This window comes from Rhagoletis zephyria, unplaced genomic scaffold (genome assembly GCF_001687245.7).
Source record: "Rhagoletis zephyria isolate East Lansing unplaced genomic scaffold, Rhagoletis_zephyria_1.1 Rzeph_scaffold_00019, whole genome shotgun sequence".
Taxonomy (NCBI): Eukaryota; Metazoa; Arthropoda; class Insecta; order Diptera; family Tephritidae; genus Rhagoletis; species Rhagoletis zephyria.
The window spans coordinates 153,528-168,633 of record NW_016157103.1 but is presented as its reverse complement, the minus strand read 5'-3'; the positions used below and the strand labels follow the sequence as shown (position 1 = coordinate 168,633).

Genomic DNA, 15,106 nt, shown 5'->3' with positions numbered 1-15,106 from the left:
TTCTAATTTATTTTCGATAATTTTTTATAAAGATATTGTTCATTCTACACCAGAAAACATAAAAATAAATTCTCTATACTTTGTGAAAAACTCAGGAAAATTCATTAAATTTGCACACTAATTTGCAACTTTTTATTCAGATTTTTTATAAAAATATAGTCCATTTTACACCAAAAAACATAAAAATAAATTCTCTATACTTTGTGAAAAACTCAGGAAAATTCATTAAATTTGCACACTAATTTGCAACTTTTTATTCAGATTTTTTATAAAAATTCTAAGTATGCAGTTTTATAGCCCTTTCAAATTTAGTATAATAAAGTGCAAATTTGAAGTTGCTAGAAAATTGCGTTGATTTTTGGTGGTTTTTTTTCACGCAAGTTCTTCCATACAAAGTATATTCGACAATTATTTTTTGTATGGAGAAAATGAGCAACACCTTCTATTAAAAAAATTGCCAAAAATTAGAGATCTACAATTTTTCTAAAAAAAATCTGAATAAAAAGTTGCAAATTAGTGTGTAAATTTAATGGATTTTCCTGAGTTCTGCACAAAGTTTAGAGACTTTATTTTTATGTTTTTTTGGTGTAAAATGGACAATATTTTAAAAAAAAATTACCGAAAATAAATTAGAATAAAAAATTTTGTGTATATTGCGTAAAATTCGCTATGCCAATACTTTTGTTCGTCACTGTATATGTATGCATGTCTACTTGACTATACAGAATGAAGAGAGCTAGAGATTGAGCCATGACTGTCCTACCGTCACTTAATGCTATTGAGCCATACAAATTCTTTGTAATTCAATGCCTAGTGGAAATTCGGCATTACACAATCGTCCACTTTTGTCTACTTTTTAGCTAAAATACCTTAACGAGCAGTGCGCAAAGGCTATATTACTTTCTAACGTTAGGCAGAAGCTGTTCACTTCTTAATTTAAGCAAAAGAATTTAAAATTGTTAACGAAGAATTTTTTCTTGTTGCTATGGGCAGAGCGTATGCAAATGAGATTTTACTTTTCTCAATTTTTTATTTTTTTGGGGGAATTCTTAATTACGTGCTATAAATCAAAAGCTGTTGTTGTTGTCACGCTGATTCTCAGTGGAATTCTGGGAATGATTATCTATTCGTATTTCCATTAGGTATTCAATCAAGGCGAGGGATAAGATAAATCTTGGCTAGCTTACGAACTTATTTACATATTAAAATGTATTTACGTGTTTGTTTATTCGTCTCGGCAGCATTGAAAGATGACTTGAGGCTTGAATAGAGATAGTAGCAGGCTGATAAGGAAAACGCAGCAGAGAAATGACATGCGAAAGGAATTAAAGTGGGAATCAAAAAAGACAGAAATAAAATAAAAAATAATGAAAAATTAAAAACACAGCTAAATAGAAGCTCCGCAACTGAGATTAAAAAGTGAGGCAAAATAAACTGATATTGAAATGCAAAGTAAAGAGTGTACAAAATGACAAAATGAAAAAAATAAATAAAAATTCTTAGAAAAATAGCCAGCGTTTGACAATTTTAAAAACGTGGCAACAAAAAAAGAAAATCCTCATCCGAAAAAATCGACGTGAACGAAAACACAATGAACTGAAACCCAAGCCAGGATAAACGAAAACAAAAAGCGAAACAGCCAGCGAGGGAAAAAAGTGAAAGCAAAACGCGCCAACACACCACCACCCACACAAATAAACAAAACAAAGCAAAACAAACACGCGCGCAACGACAAAATTTCAAACTCAATGAACGAGAAATTATCACTGCCAGCAGCCGCAGCCACACCCATAGAACAGCTGCAGCAACAACAACAACAACACGCGAATTCCAACATTTGTGCGACCATTGACCATGCGGATTATCACTATGAATCAACGCTGCCAGCAGCAACAGCCCCAACACCCCCAACAGCCCCAACAACAACAACAACAACTACATACAAACACGAAAGCAACAGTACGAATAATAATGCCACAGTGTGTGGAATTGATGTGGGCAGCTATGTGGAGTGTGGTGGTGCAGTTGAAGCAGGTGGTGGAGGAGTGGTTGTTGGCAGTGAATTGTATCGTTACGCGTCGGTAGCAAGTTTAGGTGGTGGCTGTGGTAATGGCGGCGCTTCTTCAAAAATGCTCAGTGGTATGGATGTTTTCATGGCGAGCACTGGTGTGGGTACTACTGCTTCCATCACCGCTGGTGCGCCACCACTCGTGGCACCCTCAGCAACAATTCTAAAAATTAGCAACAATAGCAGCGCCAGCGGCAGCAAAGGTAGCAACTTGAACAGTCCGCATAGGCAGCGGCAGTTGGGTGGTGGTGGTGGTGGTGGTGGTGCACCACAGCGCGACAATTTTTGCGGTTGCTTTGGCGGTGGAGGTGGGGTGGCAGGCAGCGACGGCAAGGGGATGGCGCACGAAGCGGACGGCGATAAGCAGCAATTGGCCGCGTTGACTTTTTGGCCTGCATTGTTTGCCAATTTGGGTATTTGTACGCTGCTGCTCGGCTATCTATTCATTGGTGAGTATAGATACATTTGGGAATGCTGTAATTTTTCGCGTTTGGCATTTTTGCGTCGCTTTTTTTATTTGCGTTTGGAATTTTAAATTTTCTATCTCTGCATTTGTATTGCGCGCGACTTTCGTAGCTGTGGTTTGTTTGCTTTTATTTGTGAACTCTAAATTCACAAATCAATAGATTATGTAAAGTCTGGAAAATGTTTAGGTGGAAAGCGGAAATACGTTGGAGAGTGTTGGAAGTCGAAAGTTTAATTTGCATTGAGTTGATATTTAAATTATCAGAGCAATAACTTAAAAATTTTAAATAGCGTTTTTTTTTTAATTTGCACCACTAATCAGAAAGCTGTAATATTTAAAGTGTGTAAATAGAGGACTCCAATAATTAGTTTTGTAGCCTAAATTTTTCAGCGAAAAAATCTCTGCATTTTTAAAATCATTTTATTTAACTTACGCTACAAAATTAATAAATAAAATTTTAGGCAGCTTAAGAGAAAGGAAAAACTACTGTAATCTGGAAGACTAAATTTGAGATTGGGAGGGCTACTTACAAAACATCCCTCTAAAAAACCCTCCATTCAGGCATCCACCCATCTATGTAGAATTTCGCGGGTACCTGCTACCTGCTTCCACTTGGCCACTCACCCCTAGGGGGGAGTTGGGTGAAGAAAGGGCGTGATATCGGAGACCGTATGTTCAGCATGCCGTTGAGTACCCTAACGGGAGTGGTGCTACGAGCACCTCTGATAACAATGAGTGCCACTCGCTCTACCCAAGCTAGCTTTCTGACTAGTGTAGTCTTCTGTAGTGCATTTGTTTAAACAATTTTAACGATTAAAGAAACCTTTACAATTTTAGAAATCAGTTTTCTATAATTTAAATTCAAAATTTCAAAATTTTAAACTTAACAAATTAATACCTTCATATTTATTTAAGTATGACTAGAAGTCAACCAAAATCGAATAGGGTGCTTTCAAATTAAAAATTTAACTTTTGAAATTGACGGTAATAAACAAATTATTCTCTCAACTTTTTATTTAAAATTTAAAATTTTAAGCTGCTGTCTTACTAATAAATTAAGCATAAAATATTTACTTAAATACGTACAGGTTTGTTACAAATTTAATTAAGGCAAAAACTAAGTTTTTTATACTTTCCCCATATATGTATCTGAGGCTTCTTTAATTTATATTTGTACGGGCTTCTGCACCGAGCTTGCAAAAAGTAGCAAACATTTTCAACAACAAAAAATTTAACCCCCCCCCCCTCGATTCACATTAACAAAATCAGAAAATTCAATTACATTTCTCTTTGTCACAGGTTCATTTCTATTCCTCACCATAGAAACATCCGGCGATGGAGGCAGCGCAGCTGGCGTTGTCAGTGATCCGAATGCCTGGTCGTACGCGCAAAATGCATACATATCGACACAACAACAACAACAGAAACATACAACAGAGCATGCCAGCTTTGTCGAAGCACAGCCAAAGTTATACAAACCAAGTGAACCGTTATTGGATGTGGCAACCGCAGGAGGAGAAGGGGAGCACTTGCAAGGCGCAGCTGTAGCTGATGGAGGTAAGCCACACAAATACGAAGGCAGCGCCGATAGCAGTGGCAACTTTCACGTGAACACGCCGAATGTGAAGAGGCAGGCTGCGGTGAATGACACAACAGCCGGTGCAGTTGCAATGAGTGTTGCACATGGTGATGTGATTGCACAGCCGGAAAATCCGGAAACATACATTGACAACAGGCACGCCGACAAGTTGCGGCAGCAGCAGCCAAATGACGTTGCCACTTATTCAACGCTGCAAAGACAAGCGAAGGCAGTGGAGGCGCAAGCCTTTAGACGAGCTGCTGTTAATGCCATTGATGCTGCCATTGGCAGTGACATTAACGGTGCTGTTGATGAAGTTGATGTCGGTGGGGTCGTTGGTGTTGCGATGTCTGAGGGGGAGGCTGGCGATGGTGATATGGCTAGCGCTGCGGCTGGTGCTGGTGGCGCTTGGGGCGGTGAAAATGTGGCACTGCAGCGTACTGTGGAGAATATTTGGGATATAACGGTTTCATTGAATATACTCTACAAGGAGAATTGGACCAAGTGAGTAATAATTAACAATAATAATGAAAGTGCGTGAATTGCTCATGAAATTTGAGGCTGGCGATGTATAAATGTGTAGGTACATATTGGTTGAAACCCCATTTTGGTAGTGAGGATTTCATTTTAATAATAGTTGTCGTTGAAATTTTTAAATCTAAACTAAATTAAGAAATGGCAAAAAGGAAAGTTTCCATAGCCGAAAAAAAATTTTTTAAGCCATATTTTTAAAACAAAAAATTTATAGCTAAATTTTTTATGTACAATTAAAATTTTTATATTAAAAATTGTAAATTTGTAAAGAATTGTTTTCTTTTTTTTTTTTTGAAACGGTAACTTTAAATTTTTTATTTTCCTTTTCAACTTGCTAAATAAAAAAAATGCTTAATCGAAATTAAAATCCTTTATTATTATTTTTTTTCAAAGTTTTTATTTAAAAATATGTAAAAGAAAAATAAATTCTGAAATTTTTAACTTATGTTTATTTAAATTTAAAATAATTATTCATACAAAATTTAAAATTTTCATTATTAATATTAAAATATATTTTAAATTTTCTTATTTATTACTCATTCAGAAATTTTTCATTATTTACATTTAATTACAGAATTTTAGTTTTTAAATTAACGAAAATATTTTATTCATAATTGCTTCAAAAGTTTCTAATTTACAGAAAGAAGTGGAAAAAGATAAGCCTCGCAAGTATTGCGAGTATTATGTTTTTCAGTTTGAAATTTCGATTCCTCTGTGTAGCAAAATTTTTAAACCAGAAAAAGTTAAAAACTAATTTATTGTTTCAGTTAAAAATTTGTATTTACATGCATATAATGAATAATAATTTTATTTTTTTGATGTTTTTGATTTTTGGTTTATTTTAAATTGTGTTTAAATACCAAATTTATAACTTAAAAAAAAAAAATTAATTTGATTATTGAAATTTTTCATTTAAAATTTCTTGCAAAAATATAGACATTTCAGACTTTTCGCTTGAGTTTCAGTGTAAAACGTGAAGTTTTCATATTTTCTTAGTTTGAACTGATGTTTAAAAAAAAAAAAAGTATATAAAATTTTTATATGAGATTTCAAGACTAAACACATTTAAAATTTTGTTTTATGAGTTTCGAAGTAATTTTTGTTAATTAAAAATTAAATTTTCGAAACCACTACACTTTTTGAATTGAAAACAGTGTCGTATACACTTTTTAATTGAAAACTCACACATGTTTAAACGTTTGCAATAGCTAAAAATTATATACTCGAAACAAAAATTGTACAAAGCGAAATTCTCAACTTTTTTTCTAAATTTTAAATTTAATATACATAGTTACGTTGAATTCGAAATATGATTAGAAATTTGTAATAAAAATTTTTTTAACGTTTTAATTAAAAAATGCACGCAAAAATAATAGAAAATGTGCATAAATGGTGCACTTAAACAACAATACATTCTATAATTAAAACTTTTCATGGAAATATAAATTTTTTTTTTTCCAAAAATTCAAAATTTTTTTATGAAGAAAAATTGCAAAGAAACTACAAACGGTCAATCCTAAGGGTGAGTACACACAGAAAGCCGAACAGCTGGTGTTCACATTGAACGAAGAGGAGCGGCGGGGCTTTTTACAAGTAATCAATCGTAAAAATATCAAAAAATTTACCGTCAATGAAAAGCGGCTAAAATGTTTGTTCAATTTGTTTCAATTCTCCATTATTTATTTTAGTTTTTTGTTCGCATGAAGCTGAAAAATCAAAGAAGAAATTTGTAAATCAAAACATGCTTTGCATTCAGCTCCAAAACGATTTTGGAAAAGCTTGATGTATAGACATCATATTGCTACATTAACTTGGAAGCTTGGAACGGCTTCGCTCGGGTCGACTCCGCTTTCTGTGATAAGAATTCAAATTACTTGTGGGAAAAGTTGCTTAGTACATTTTTTTTTTAATTTTTGAGAAGAAAAAACTTTTTACCGCCATTTTCAGCAAGTATTTTTCGAAACCTTGAAAACAACATTTTGCGTGTTTAAATCAAAGCAAAACTCTATACGAATTCCTTCCGTGAGTTTTTATATTAAATAAAAAAATAATTATATTTAATTTTCCACTTAAATTGCTTTCGTGAATCTCGAAGAGTTTTCACAATTATTTTAACTGAAAAAATTAAAAAATTTTAGTTGAAAAAACTTAAAAGTGAAATAAAAAAATAAAATTGAAATTTTTTATTTGGATTCAAATTCAAAAATTTTATATTCTAGAGGTTTCGACTATTAAGAAAAAAAGTTCTAACTCAAATTTGCAAATCCAGATTTCAAATTTAGTATTTAGAACTATCTGTCGGTTATTTATATATTTAATAAACCACTTAAATTACTTTCCTTAAAGGGGATACAAGAGTTTTCACAAATATTTTAACTGAAAAAATTTAAAAAATTTGAATCAAAAAATTTTTAACGTAAAATAAAAAAATAGAAAATTGGAATCTAAAAATTTTAATTCTAGAACTCTCGGCACTATTTATTTCAATTTTAAATTCAATTTTTTAAGTTTAATTAGAAAAAAATCACTACAATAAAACTACATAAAAACCAATTTCATAACTGAAATTCTCGAACTTTGATATTATTTTTAATTTGGTAGAACTTCCAATTGTGAAGAATTATTCATCTATTAACTAATAGTTTTTTCAATATTTTTCGGATCTTTTTATGATTTCCCCGCTACATTTACATAGTTCTTAAATACTCAGAAGCCAGCCTCTATAACTACTAATTTTGTAAGCCGCCGAACAAAGTCTCTAATGCAAGTTATATAACTTTTTTTTTGGTATTTAAGTTAAGGCAAATTATGCTGCTGTCACAAAGTGCTTAAATAAACCACGAACCCACTGAAATATGCTACTTGAAAACTTAAGTAAAATTCAATACAATTTTAAAACCCACAAAAGCACTTAGATAGCCCACTTGACATTAATCAAATTTGTCTGTTACACACTTCTTAGTCGTAATTTAATTAAACTTAATGCTATTAAACTAAATGCAATTTTATCTTTCACCTCTATTTCGTTTCTTAACTGCTGCTCTCGAATTTCTCATCACACATACACACACACACACATAATGTACGAACAACCAGATTGGCTGCCTTGGAGATTAATAAATTTCAGGATCAATTAGTCAAGCGGCTTGTCATGGATTTGACGCTATCAACAGCGTCCACAACAACATCGAACGATGCATATTCAAGGCACCAGTATCAACAACAACAACAGCAACTACTTGCAAAACAAGAAAACAACTTTGGACAACAGCCGCCATCACAGCCGTACGATTATCACAGCATGGAACCGGCGGCTACCAGTAAACATTATGGCAATGATGCAACTCAACAGCGTCAACAACAGCAACAGCAACTAGAACGCTACTGGCAATTACAGGCGGCAAGACAACGTCAATGGTTATTGCAACAGCAGCAACAACAATTTGAATGGAATTTCGCAACGTCCTTTCTGTACTCGCTGACCGTTGTGACGACAGTGGGTGAGTTTATAAAAAATTTTAGAGAATGTGTATTAGGAAATTAGTTAAAAATAATTTCTTCACTTGGTTGAATTTAAAATAAAACTTGATACAACCAATATATGTATGTACATATGTCATGGTAAAAAATATGGTCTGCACAAACACTGCCTACATATGTATGTACATCTTGGTTGTTGAGTTATATTTGCTTAGATAGAGTTGGTTATTTGGTTCTGTAGAGTCCACTCGGTCGCCACAGAAATCCGATCTAATGCTCAGGAGTGTTTTTATTTTTTTTTTAATTCTACATGAAGTGTTTAAGCCATTCCGAGCTTCAACGATTCCAGGTTGTTTTTCTCCTGAAACCACTATTCGTTTGTCACATATATCTTCTAAGACACCGGTTTCCAGTAGTCTAAGCCGCATACTTCAAAATAGTCGTTGTGTAAAATTTTAAACTTAACAATCTTATAGTGAAAAGTCTAAGGTTTCGTGTTCATTAATAACGAAGTGTGGGCCAAACAAATAGCCGTCGTCTGCAGGTGTTCAGATTAGTTCACTTGTCGGTCGTAACTTATTCCAAGAGTGAAACTTCTTTAGCGGCGGTTGGTTGGTTGGTAGTAAATTGGCAAATTCAACGGAAATTGCACACGGAAATGGTGCAACGGAAATGGGTGGGACGGAAACAAGTGCTTCTTGAAAGTATGTTATTAATTTAATTTGTTGTGCTGCTTCATTGAAGGCTTTAGTAACTCATTGTGTAGATACTCTTCAATCATAAGGAGGCATCCAAAGGTATTACGCCGAACGGCTGGAGTGTCAACGGTCTGCTGTTAGTCATCCTACTTAGTTTATTACAGTCCAGCCGATAGGTACGTAGGTGGAAAGTTGCAGCCCAGCGGATTGAGGGCCTTGTATCTGCTACCGAGTTCATTACTTACTGCTGTAAGTTGCGCCAAGTAGAAAACGAGGCTATTAAAAGTATCAGGGTGCTTGTGATCGAAATTTTAGCTCCATCGATATCAGTGTTCAGTTTGTGCTTCGTTTATAGTCTAGGGCAGTGAAAAATCTGCGGCGTGTAGGGCTAATTGGAATTCTCCAAGGTAGTAAGCGCAGTTTTGCAAAGAAAAGGCTGAATGAGGTCGTCGATAGTATTCCGTCCTTCGTACGTTGTTAAATTCTACTCCGTCCTGAGTTTTTGTGTCGAAATCCAGCCGGTAACTGCCTTCCTCGAAAGATGGGTAGTAGGACTGACGATGTTAGATCTCCGTTAAGCTCCGAATACCCGACGGTATGAAAGGGCGACTTTCTTCGGGTTCGACCGCATCTTGTGGCTCAGCGTTTTAAGTTTTTACTCAATTTTGAGAGATTAAAATTAAGCGGCATTTCCTTCCAAGATCCTTCCATCAACTATTTACATATCAAATTTCTTCTCTCGTTTCAGGCTATGGCACTATCACGCCACGCACCACACTTGGTCGCATGGTGACCATTGTGTACGCCACACTGGGCATACCACTCACCTTGGTCTATCTCTCGAGCATCGGCAGCATACTGGCCAAGTTGGCGAGCAGATTTTGCGAGCGTCTGCTCTGTTGTTGCTTTTGTCGCGCATCCACAAATAAACGACACACAATTTGTGGCTTCAGCCGACAACAGGTCTCCGATAAAAAGTGCAATCTTAAGCTGCAACAGCTACAAAAACATCACCAACAACAGCAGCAGCAGCAGCATTCGACGAGTTCAGCAACGTCTGCGCAACAACAAACAGCGCCCTCCACGCAATCGGCACACTTGCCCTACTGCTACGTGCGTCCTCCGGCTGAGGATGCGCTCAGCTATGCCGCTGAGCACTCACCACTCTCCTCCGTACACTCTGGCCGCATGCGCAGCGGCAGCGCGCATACTCTACGCTGGTCCTTGGCGCTGCCGCTCGGCTTCTGTGTGGTGCTGCTGCTAGCGTATATCGCTTTCGGTTCGCTCGTCATTGCCTTACTCGAGCAGTGGTCACTCTTCGATGGCATCTACTTTTGTTTCATGAGTCTGACCACAATCGGATTTTGTGATCTGCTGCCAGGCGCGCATGTGCGTCCGGCTACAACCGCTTCGACATTGGTGGTATGGTTCTGCGTGGCGTATATTCTGAGTGGACTGACACTCACATCTATGTGTGTGAATTTGTTGCATGATGAGTTCTTGCAACGCATGCGTGTTGTGGTGAAATTCAAGAAAATTGCTACTGGCAAGAATACGGCAAAGGAGCGCAGCTTCTATGGGGCGCCACCACCTTGACGATGCGGCTGCGAGAAAAGCGAAAACGAGCCGTGGCTTGGTGTGACAGTTGTATGCCATGTAACTCTGGCGGCAAAACTGCTGTATGGCGATAACTTTCTACGTATGCTGGGCTTGCTGCTGCGGCATGAAATAAAGATTCAACAGTGGGCAAGCGGAAGATGAATGTGTAGACGGATGTATGTGTGAAAGTGTGGGATGACAAATGTGTAGATAAACATTATATATACACATATATTAAATCTGGTGGCAAAATGTGATTATTTGTTAAGTGGTGAGTATCAAAAATGCATTGAAAAATTAAATGCAAGCAGACGGCCTTAGTCTAGCAAAAAATAGGCCCGTTTTCATGATAGCATTCATTAAGGGAAGGAAACAAAAAGAACAGGAGCGGGTAAATGCGGGAAAACCGAATGGTGCCTTGAGCCTACTCTGGTGAATTCTATTCGAACAAATACCATTAAAGACTTCCTTCAGTAATCAGACCTGTAATTTATTTAGCTTTAGGAACCCTTGGAACATCTCTGGTTTATCCGAAATCAGAAAACCTGGTCGCTTTGTATTTTTGGGCTTCCATTCAGTTATTATGAGCCGCCTAGGTCTAGCGAGTTGTCTAGACAAAGATCGCATGGGGCCAAAAGAACGCAAAACTCTTTTTACCCGGGAACGGCTCGGCCAGACAGGACGCTCACCAGTATTTAAACTGCTTGCGATACCGTTGTGTTCTGGAACTCCTACGAAGTAGACTAGTGCGATAGAGTGGAAAATCAGAGTTTCTTTCAGAAGACTCCTAAAACTACCCAAGTTTTCATATACCTCCGAGCCATCCATAAAAAAAACCTCCTCATAGAATTCTTTCGTTGGAATGGGGATAGTGACGGATAAAATCGGTCCCGGCAAAGGTGTGGAATTCCGGATGACTGTTGGAAGAAGAAAATTTAGAACCTGCATTTTTGAGTTCAATAAACCATACCATACCTACGAAAGAGTCCAGCACATGCTAATGGCTCTTCAGCACCTTAACTCTTCTTCAATTTTTGACTTTAGGGATAGTTTGCAACTTACATGTCATTCTACAAGAGAGTATAAATGGAATACAGCCTATTATAACATCGTGAATATGATCAGTAGTATACCATAAATATCATAAATTTTGTATCTGCTTAAGCTTCGTTTTGCTAAGGTCTACACTCAACCGATACTTGACAAAATTTACAACCAAGTTACGATATTCTTGTAGAAGCTCATATGCTTGTGGTCAGATGTCTTAAGGTTTTTTTCTGAACTACGAACCCGTCAATAACAAACCACCTATATCCCTTATTTTCAAATTGTTCAGTATGTCCCTTCGTCTCAAAGTAGGAGTGAAGGTACTTATGCTTGCTAGGTACTCTTAAAGATTAAACAGACGGTAGCTTTGTTCCGGATCAACTCGTACTTACTCGCGATCAACTGCAGTTAATTCCCGAGTTGATCCGGATCAACGCTGCCGTCTGTTTATGCTTTTACTCACTCTTATCTGGATGAGCACGAGGTAAAACTCTTCCTCAGCAGTTCAGTAAGAAAACTAACGATAGATACATCCGATAAAACGGATTCAATATCCAGCTTTTCCAGGATCTCTATGGTTTCCTCAGACTGGGCGTTATTTAAAGCTACCTCCATTACAAGAAAACTGCTACGCGAGGTTCTGTCGAGAGGACTGCTCTATTTCCCCATTCCTATATCACGAAAAGCAGTGATTTCACCGCTTTGTCCTTACAGTAAGCGTGGACTCGCCTGCTCTGGAAGTCCTCTAATGTCAAATTATAGCGAAATTTTAAGTTTGATCGCCTTCAACCCTAAAATTCACTTAATTAAGATGATTATATTATTGATGTAGGTCATTAATTAAAATGTATGAAAAAGTCCGTAAGTAATTAAATTAATTCCGAATTATTACCTTAGCTAAAAGGGGTTTGAAATTGCAGAATTTGTGAATGCAGTACTCCTTTTATGTTCCAAAATTTGACTTAAACATCAGAAAAGCTTAGTCCCGAAGTTGATCAAACAATCCCGAAAGCGATATTAGCATTACTACGGCTTGAAATATTTATATAAACATATGGGAGCGAAGTAAAAAATATCGAAATACATTTTTTTCATTGAAAACTTCGGAATTTGCATATGTACTTTGATGAATACCGAAAAATAATTGAAAAAATTGCAATACTTCAAAAAAAAAATTTATCAGTGAAACTAAAAGGAATAAATTGTTTCTAAAAATTTGAAGTTTAATTTTATTTCGAAAAATATTGAAATCCTGAAATTATCCCAAGAGTTAAAATAAAATTCTCCTAACCTTATGCCTTCATATTTCGTATGCTATACTTAAAATTTAAATTTAAGTTAAATCAGATATTATCAGTAATGCCGGAGAATCACGAAATTTTTTTTCCAACTGACTTTCCATAAAAATTTTTAAATCAGCTAACACATTTCCAAAATTTTACGTACAATCACAAAAACAATATTTGAACATTGTTCAACTTTCCGTTTAACTTTTTGTTGGATGCGACAGTTGAATGGTGTAAACGGCATTTCAACTTATCGCTTTCAATGATGTTGGCCGCCAGCCAACTTTCGTTCAACTTTTGATTCAACTAATTTTGCAAAAATTTACTAGCAGCATAAAAATTTACAAATTAGTAAGCACATGACATTTTCCCCTAATACCAAAATTGATTTCAAATAATTTAAATAAAAGGAATATTTAAACTCGTGAACGAAGAAATTCTACAAATCAATACATTTTGACACAGCACTCTAATCTTTCCTTTTCATCTCCATCTTTTGTATCTTCCAGTTACTTTTACTTAAGTGCTCAAATAACTTTATTTTTCATCAATTCTTTTTAACGAAGAAAATCTGCGATTGATTTCCCGCAACAAAAGGCACTGACATCGTGACAGCTCGCGAAGTGAGATATTGAGATGCGCCGAAATCAACGCCAATCGGCATTCATCACGTCAACGCATAGCCACTCTTCCTACCGGCACTTCGCGCCACCGCCGCTTTTTCAGACAATTTGCGTGCAAACTGAATTAACTATTGGAAATTTAAGCAGCAATCGCTAACAAAACATGGCTATAACAAATATTTAATTTCGAACGCAAATTAAGACGAGCTTAAAACTTTGCGCCAGCCCTTCCTTCCGCGCAATGACTTTTTCTTCAACTTTAGTGCAGCCTTCAAACCCACCAGCCAGCGAATACGTGAGTTCGCAGCGCGGTTCAATTTCGCGTTGGCTTTGCAAAACGTGACAGCGAGATGCGATTCAAGTGACACAACAACAACGTTGAGGCAATATTATTATTTTTGTTTTTGTCGCGCGTTAAGTAAAGGAATGAGATCAAGAAGTGAAAAAGAAAAAGCGCGCCGGCGAAACTTGACAGTTGACAGTGAAAGTTAAGCTGCAGCAGCTGCCACAATTGACAACTCAGCTGACGTTGGCGCTGTCATTGTGGTTGAGAATAGCGCAGCGGCTGTGTGAACGGAATGGGAAGGCGGCAGCAAGCAAGGGTTGAGATGGCGTAAGCTGTTTCAAAACAATAGCAACAACAATTTGGAGTGGTTGCATTACTGGAAGCTGTCATCTACATATTACTTTCTTGTATTTAAGTAAGCAGATATGTATGTATGTAATGAGTGCCATGGCAGAGGCAAATTTTAAAATTGAATTTAAGCGCTTAAAAAGAATGTGGAGATTTTATTTGGAAATATTTTGTAAAATTAAATTCTAAGAAATCGAATTTACTTTTATTAAAACAATTTTAATTTAAAATGTTGTAACATTTGTTATACTGTGCCAAAAATTTATTAAGTATACATACATGTATTGATAAAATAAACATTGAAAAAATAATGTAAACTGTATGCAAGTGTATGATGTATAATAATAATTCACGTACATAATTACGTATGAAAATTTAATTTTCGCAAATAAATAATGTATTAAATCCTATAAAATATATAAACGAAGGTTCTTTTAATTTTGTCAGTTAACACAACTCGGTTCGCTCGGGTAAGTACTCTGTGGCTCTTTCAAACAGATATTCTTTTTAGATAAAATACGTTCTATTTCAAATATGTACTTCTAGAACATTCCAGCATAGTCCAAATAAAAGGTTTGCTCTTAGCAGTAGACTTAAGCCAGGAAGAAAACACCACGAAACAGAAAATAAAAAAACTGACTGCACGTATTCTCTAAGCGGGGAAGAAGGAAATCATTCCTCCGAAAGTAAACATTTCGTCTTCTCCTTCATCGCTATATTCGGCTTTATCGTTATCGTTATCTTTATTTGTATCTCTATTTGTATCTTTATTTGTATCTTCATTTGTATCTCTATTTGTATCTCTATTTGTATCTCTATTTGTATCTCTATTTGTGTCTCTATTTGTATCTTTATTTGTATCTTTATTAGTATCTTTATCTTTATTTGCAGTGTAGTAGCAACTGTCAACTCAATTGTTTTCTTTTGAAAAAGTTTTCTAATTTTAGTGTGTTTTAAAATATTTCATGTATGTATGTAATTTTTTAATACTATTACCTTTAAATATGAGCGACTTAAATGTTTCCAAATTGCTTTGCAAACTTCTGGGGTACAATAAACCAAATACGAATGAGAGAGTCTTAGCATATCAAT

The 15,106-nt window shown here is 35.7% G+C and overlaps 1 protein-coding gene across 10 annotated transcripts in view; it reads left to right on the top strand.

Moving 5' to 3' along the window:
• Positions 1-14,214, top strand: part of LOC108361469 (uncharacterized) — a 43,436-nt gene extending 29,222 nt beyond the window's left edge. For all 10 annotated transcript variants that reach the window (XM_017614129.1, XM_017614137.1, XM_017614112.1 and 7 more), the window contains 5 exons: positions 1,242-2,517; positions 3,834-4,617; positions 7,744-8,147; positions 9,574-10,695; positions 13,267-14,214. In XM_017614129.1, coding sequence (XP_017469618.1) covers positions 1,749-2,517; positions 3,834-4,617; positions 7,744-8,147; positions 9,574-10,421 — 2,805 coding nt within the window. In that variant the 5' untranslated portion in view covers positions 1,242-1,748 and the 3' untranslated portion in view covers positions 10,422-10,695; positions 13,267-14,214. The remainder of the gene's footprint in view (positions 1-1,241; positions 2,518-3,833; positions 4,618-7,743; positions 8,148-9,573; positions 10,696-13,266) is intronic.
• The last annotated feature ends 892 nt before the right edge of the window (positions 14,215-15,106 follow it).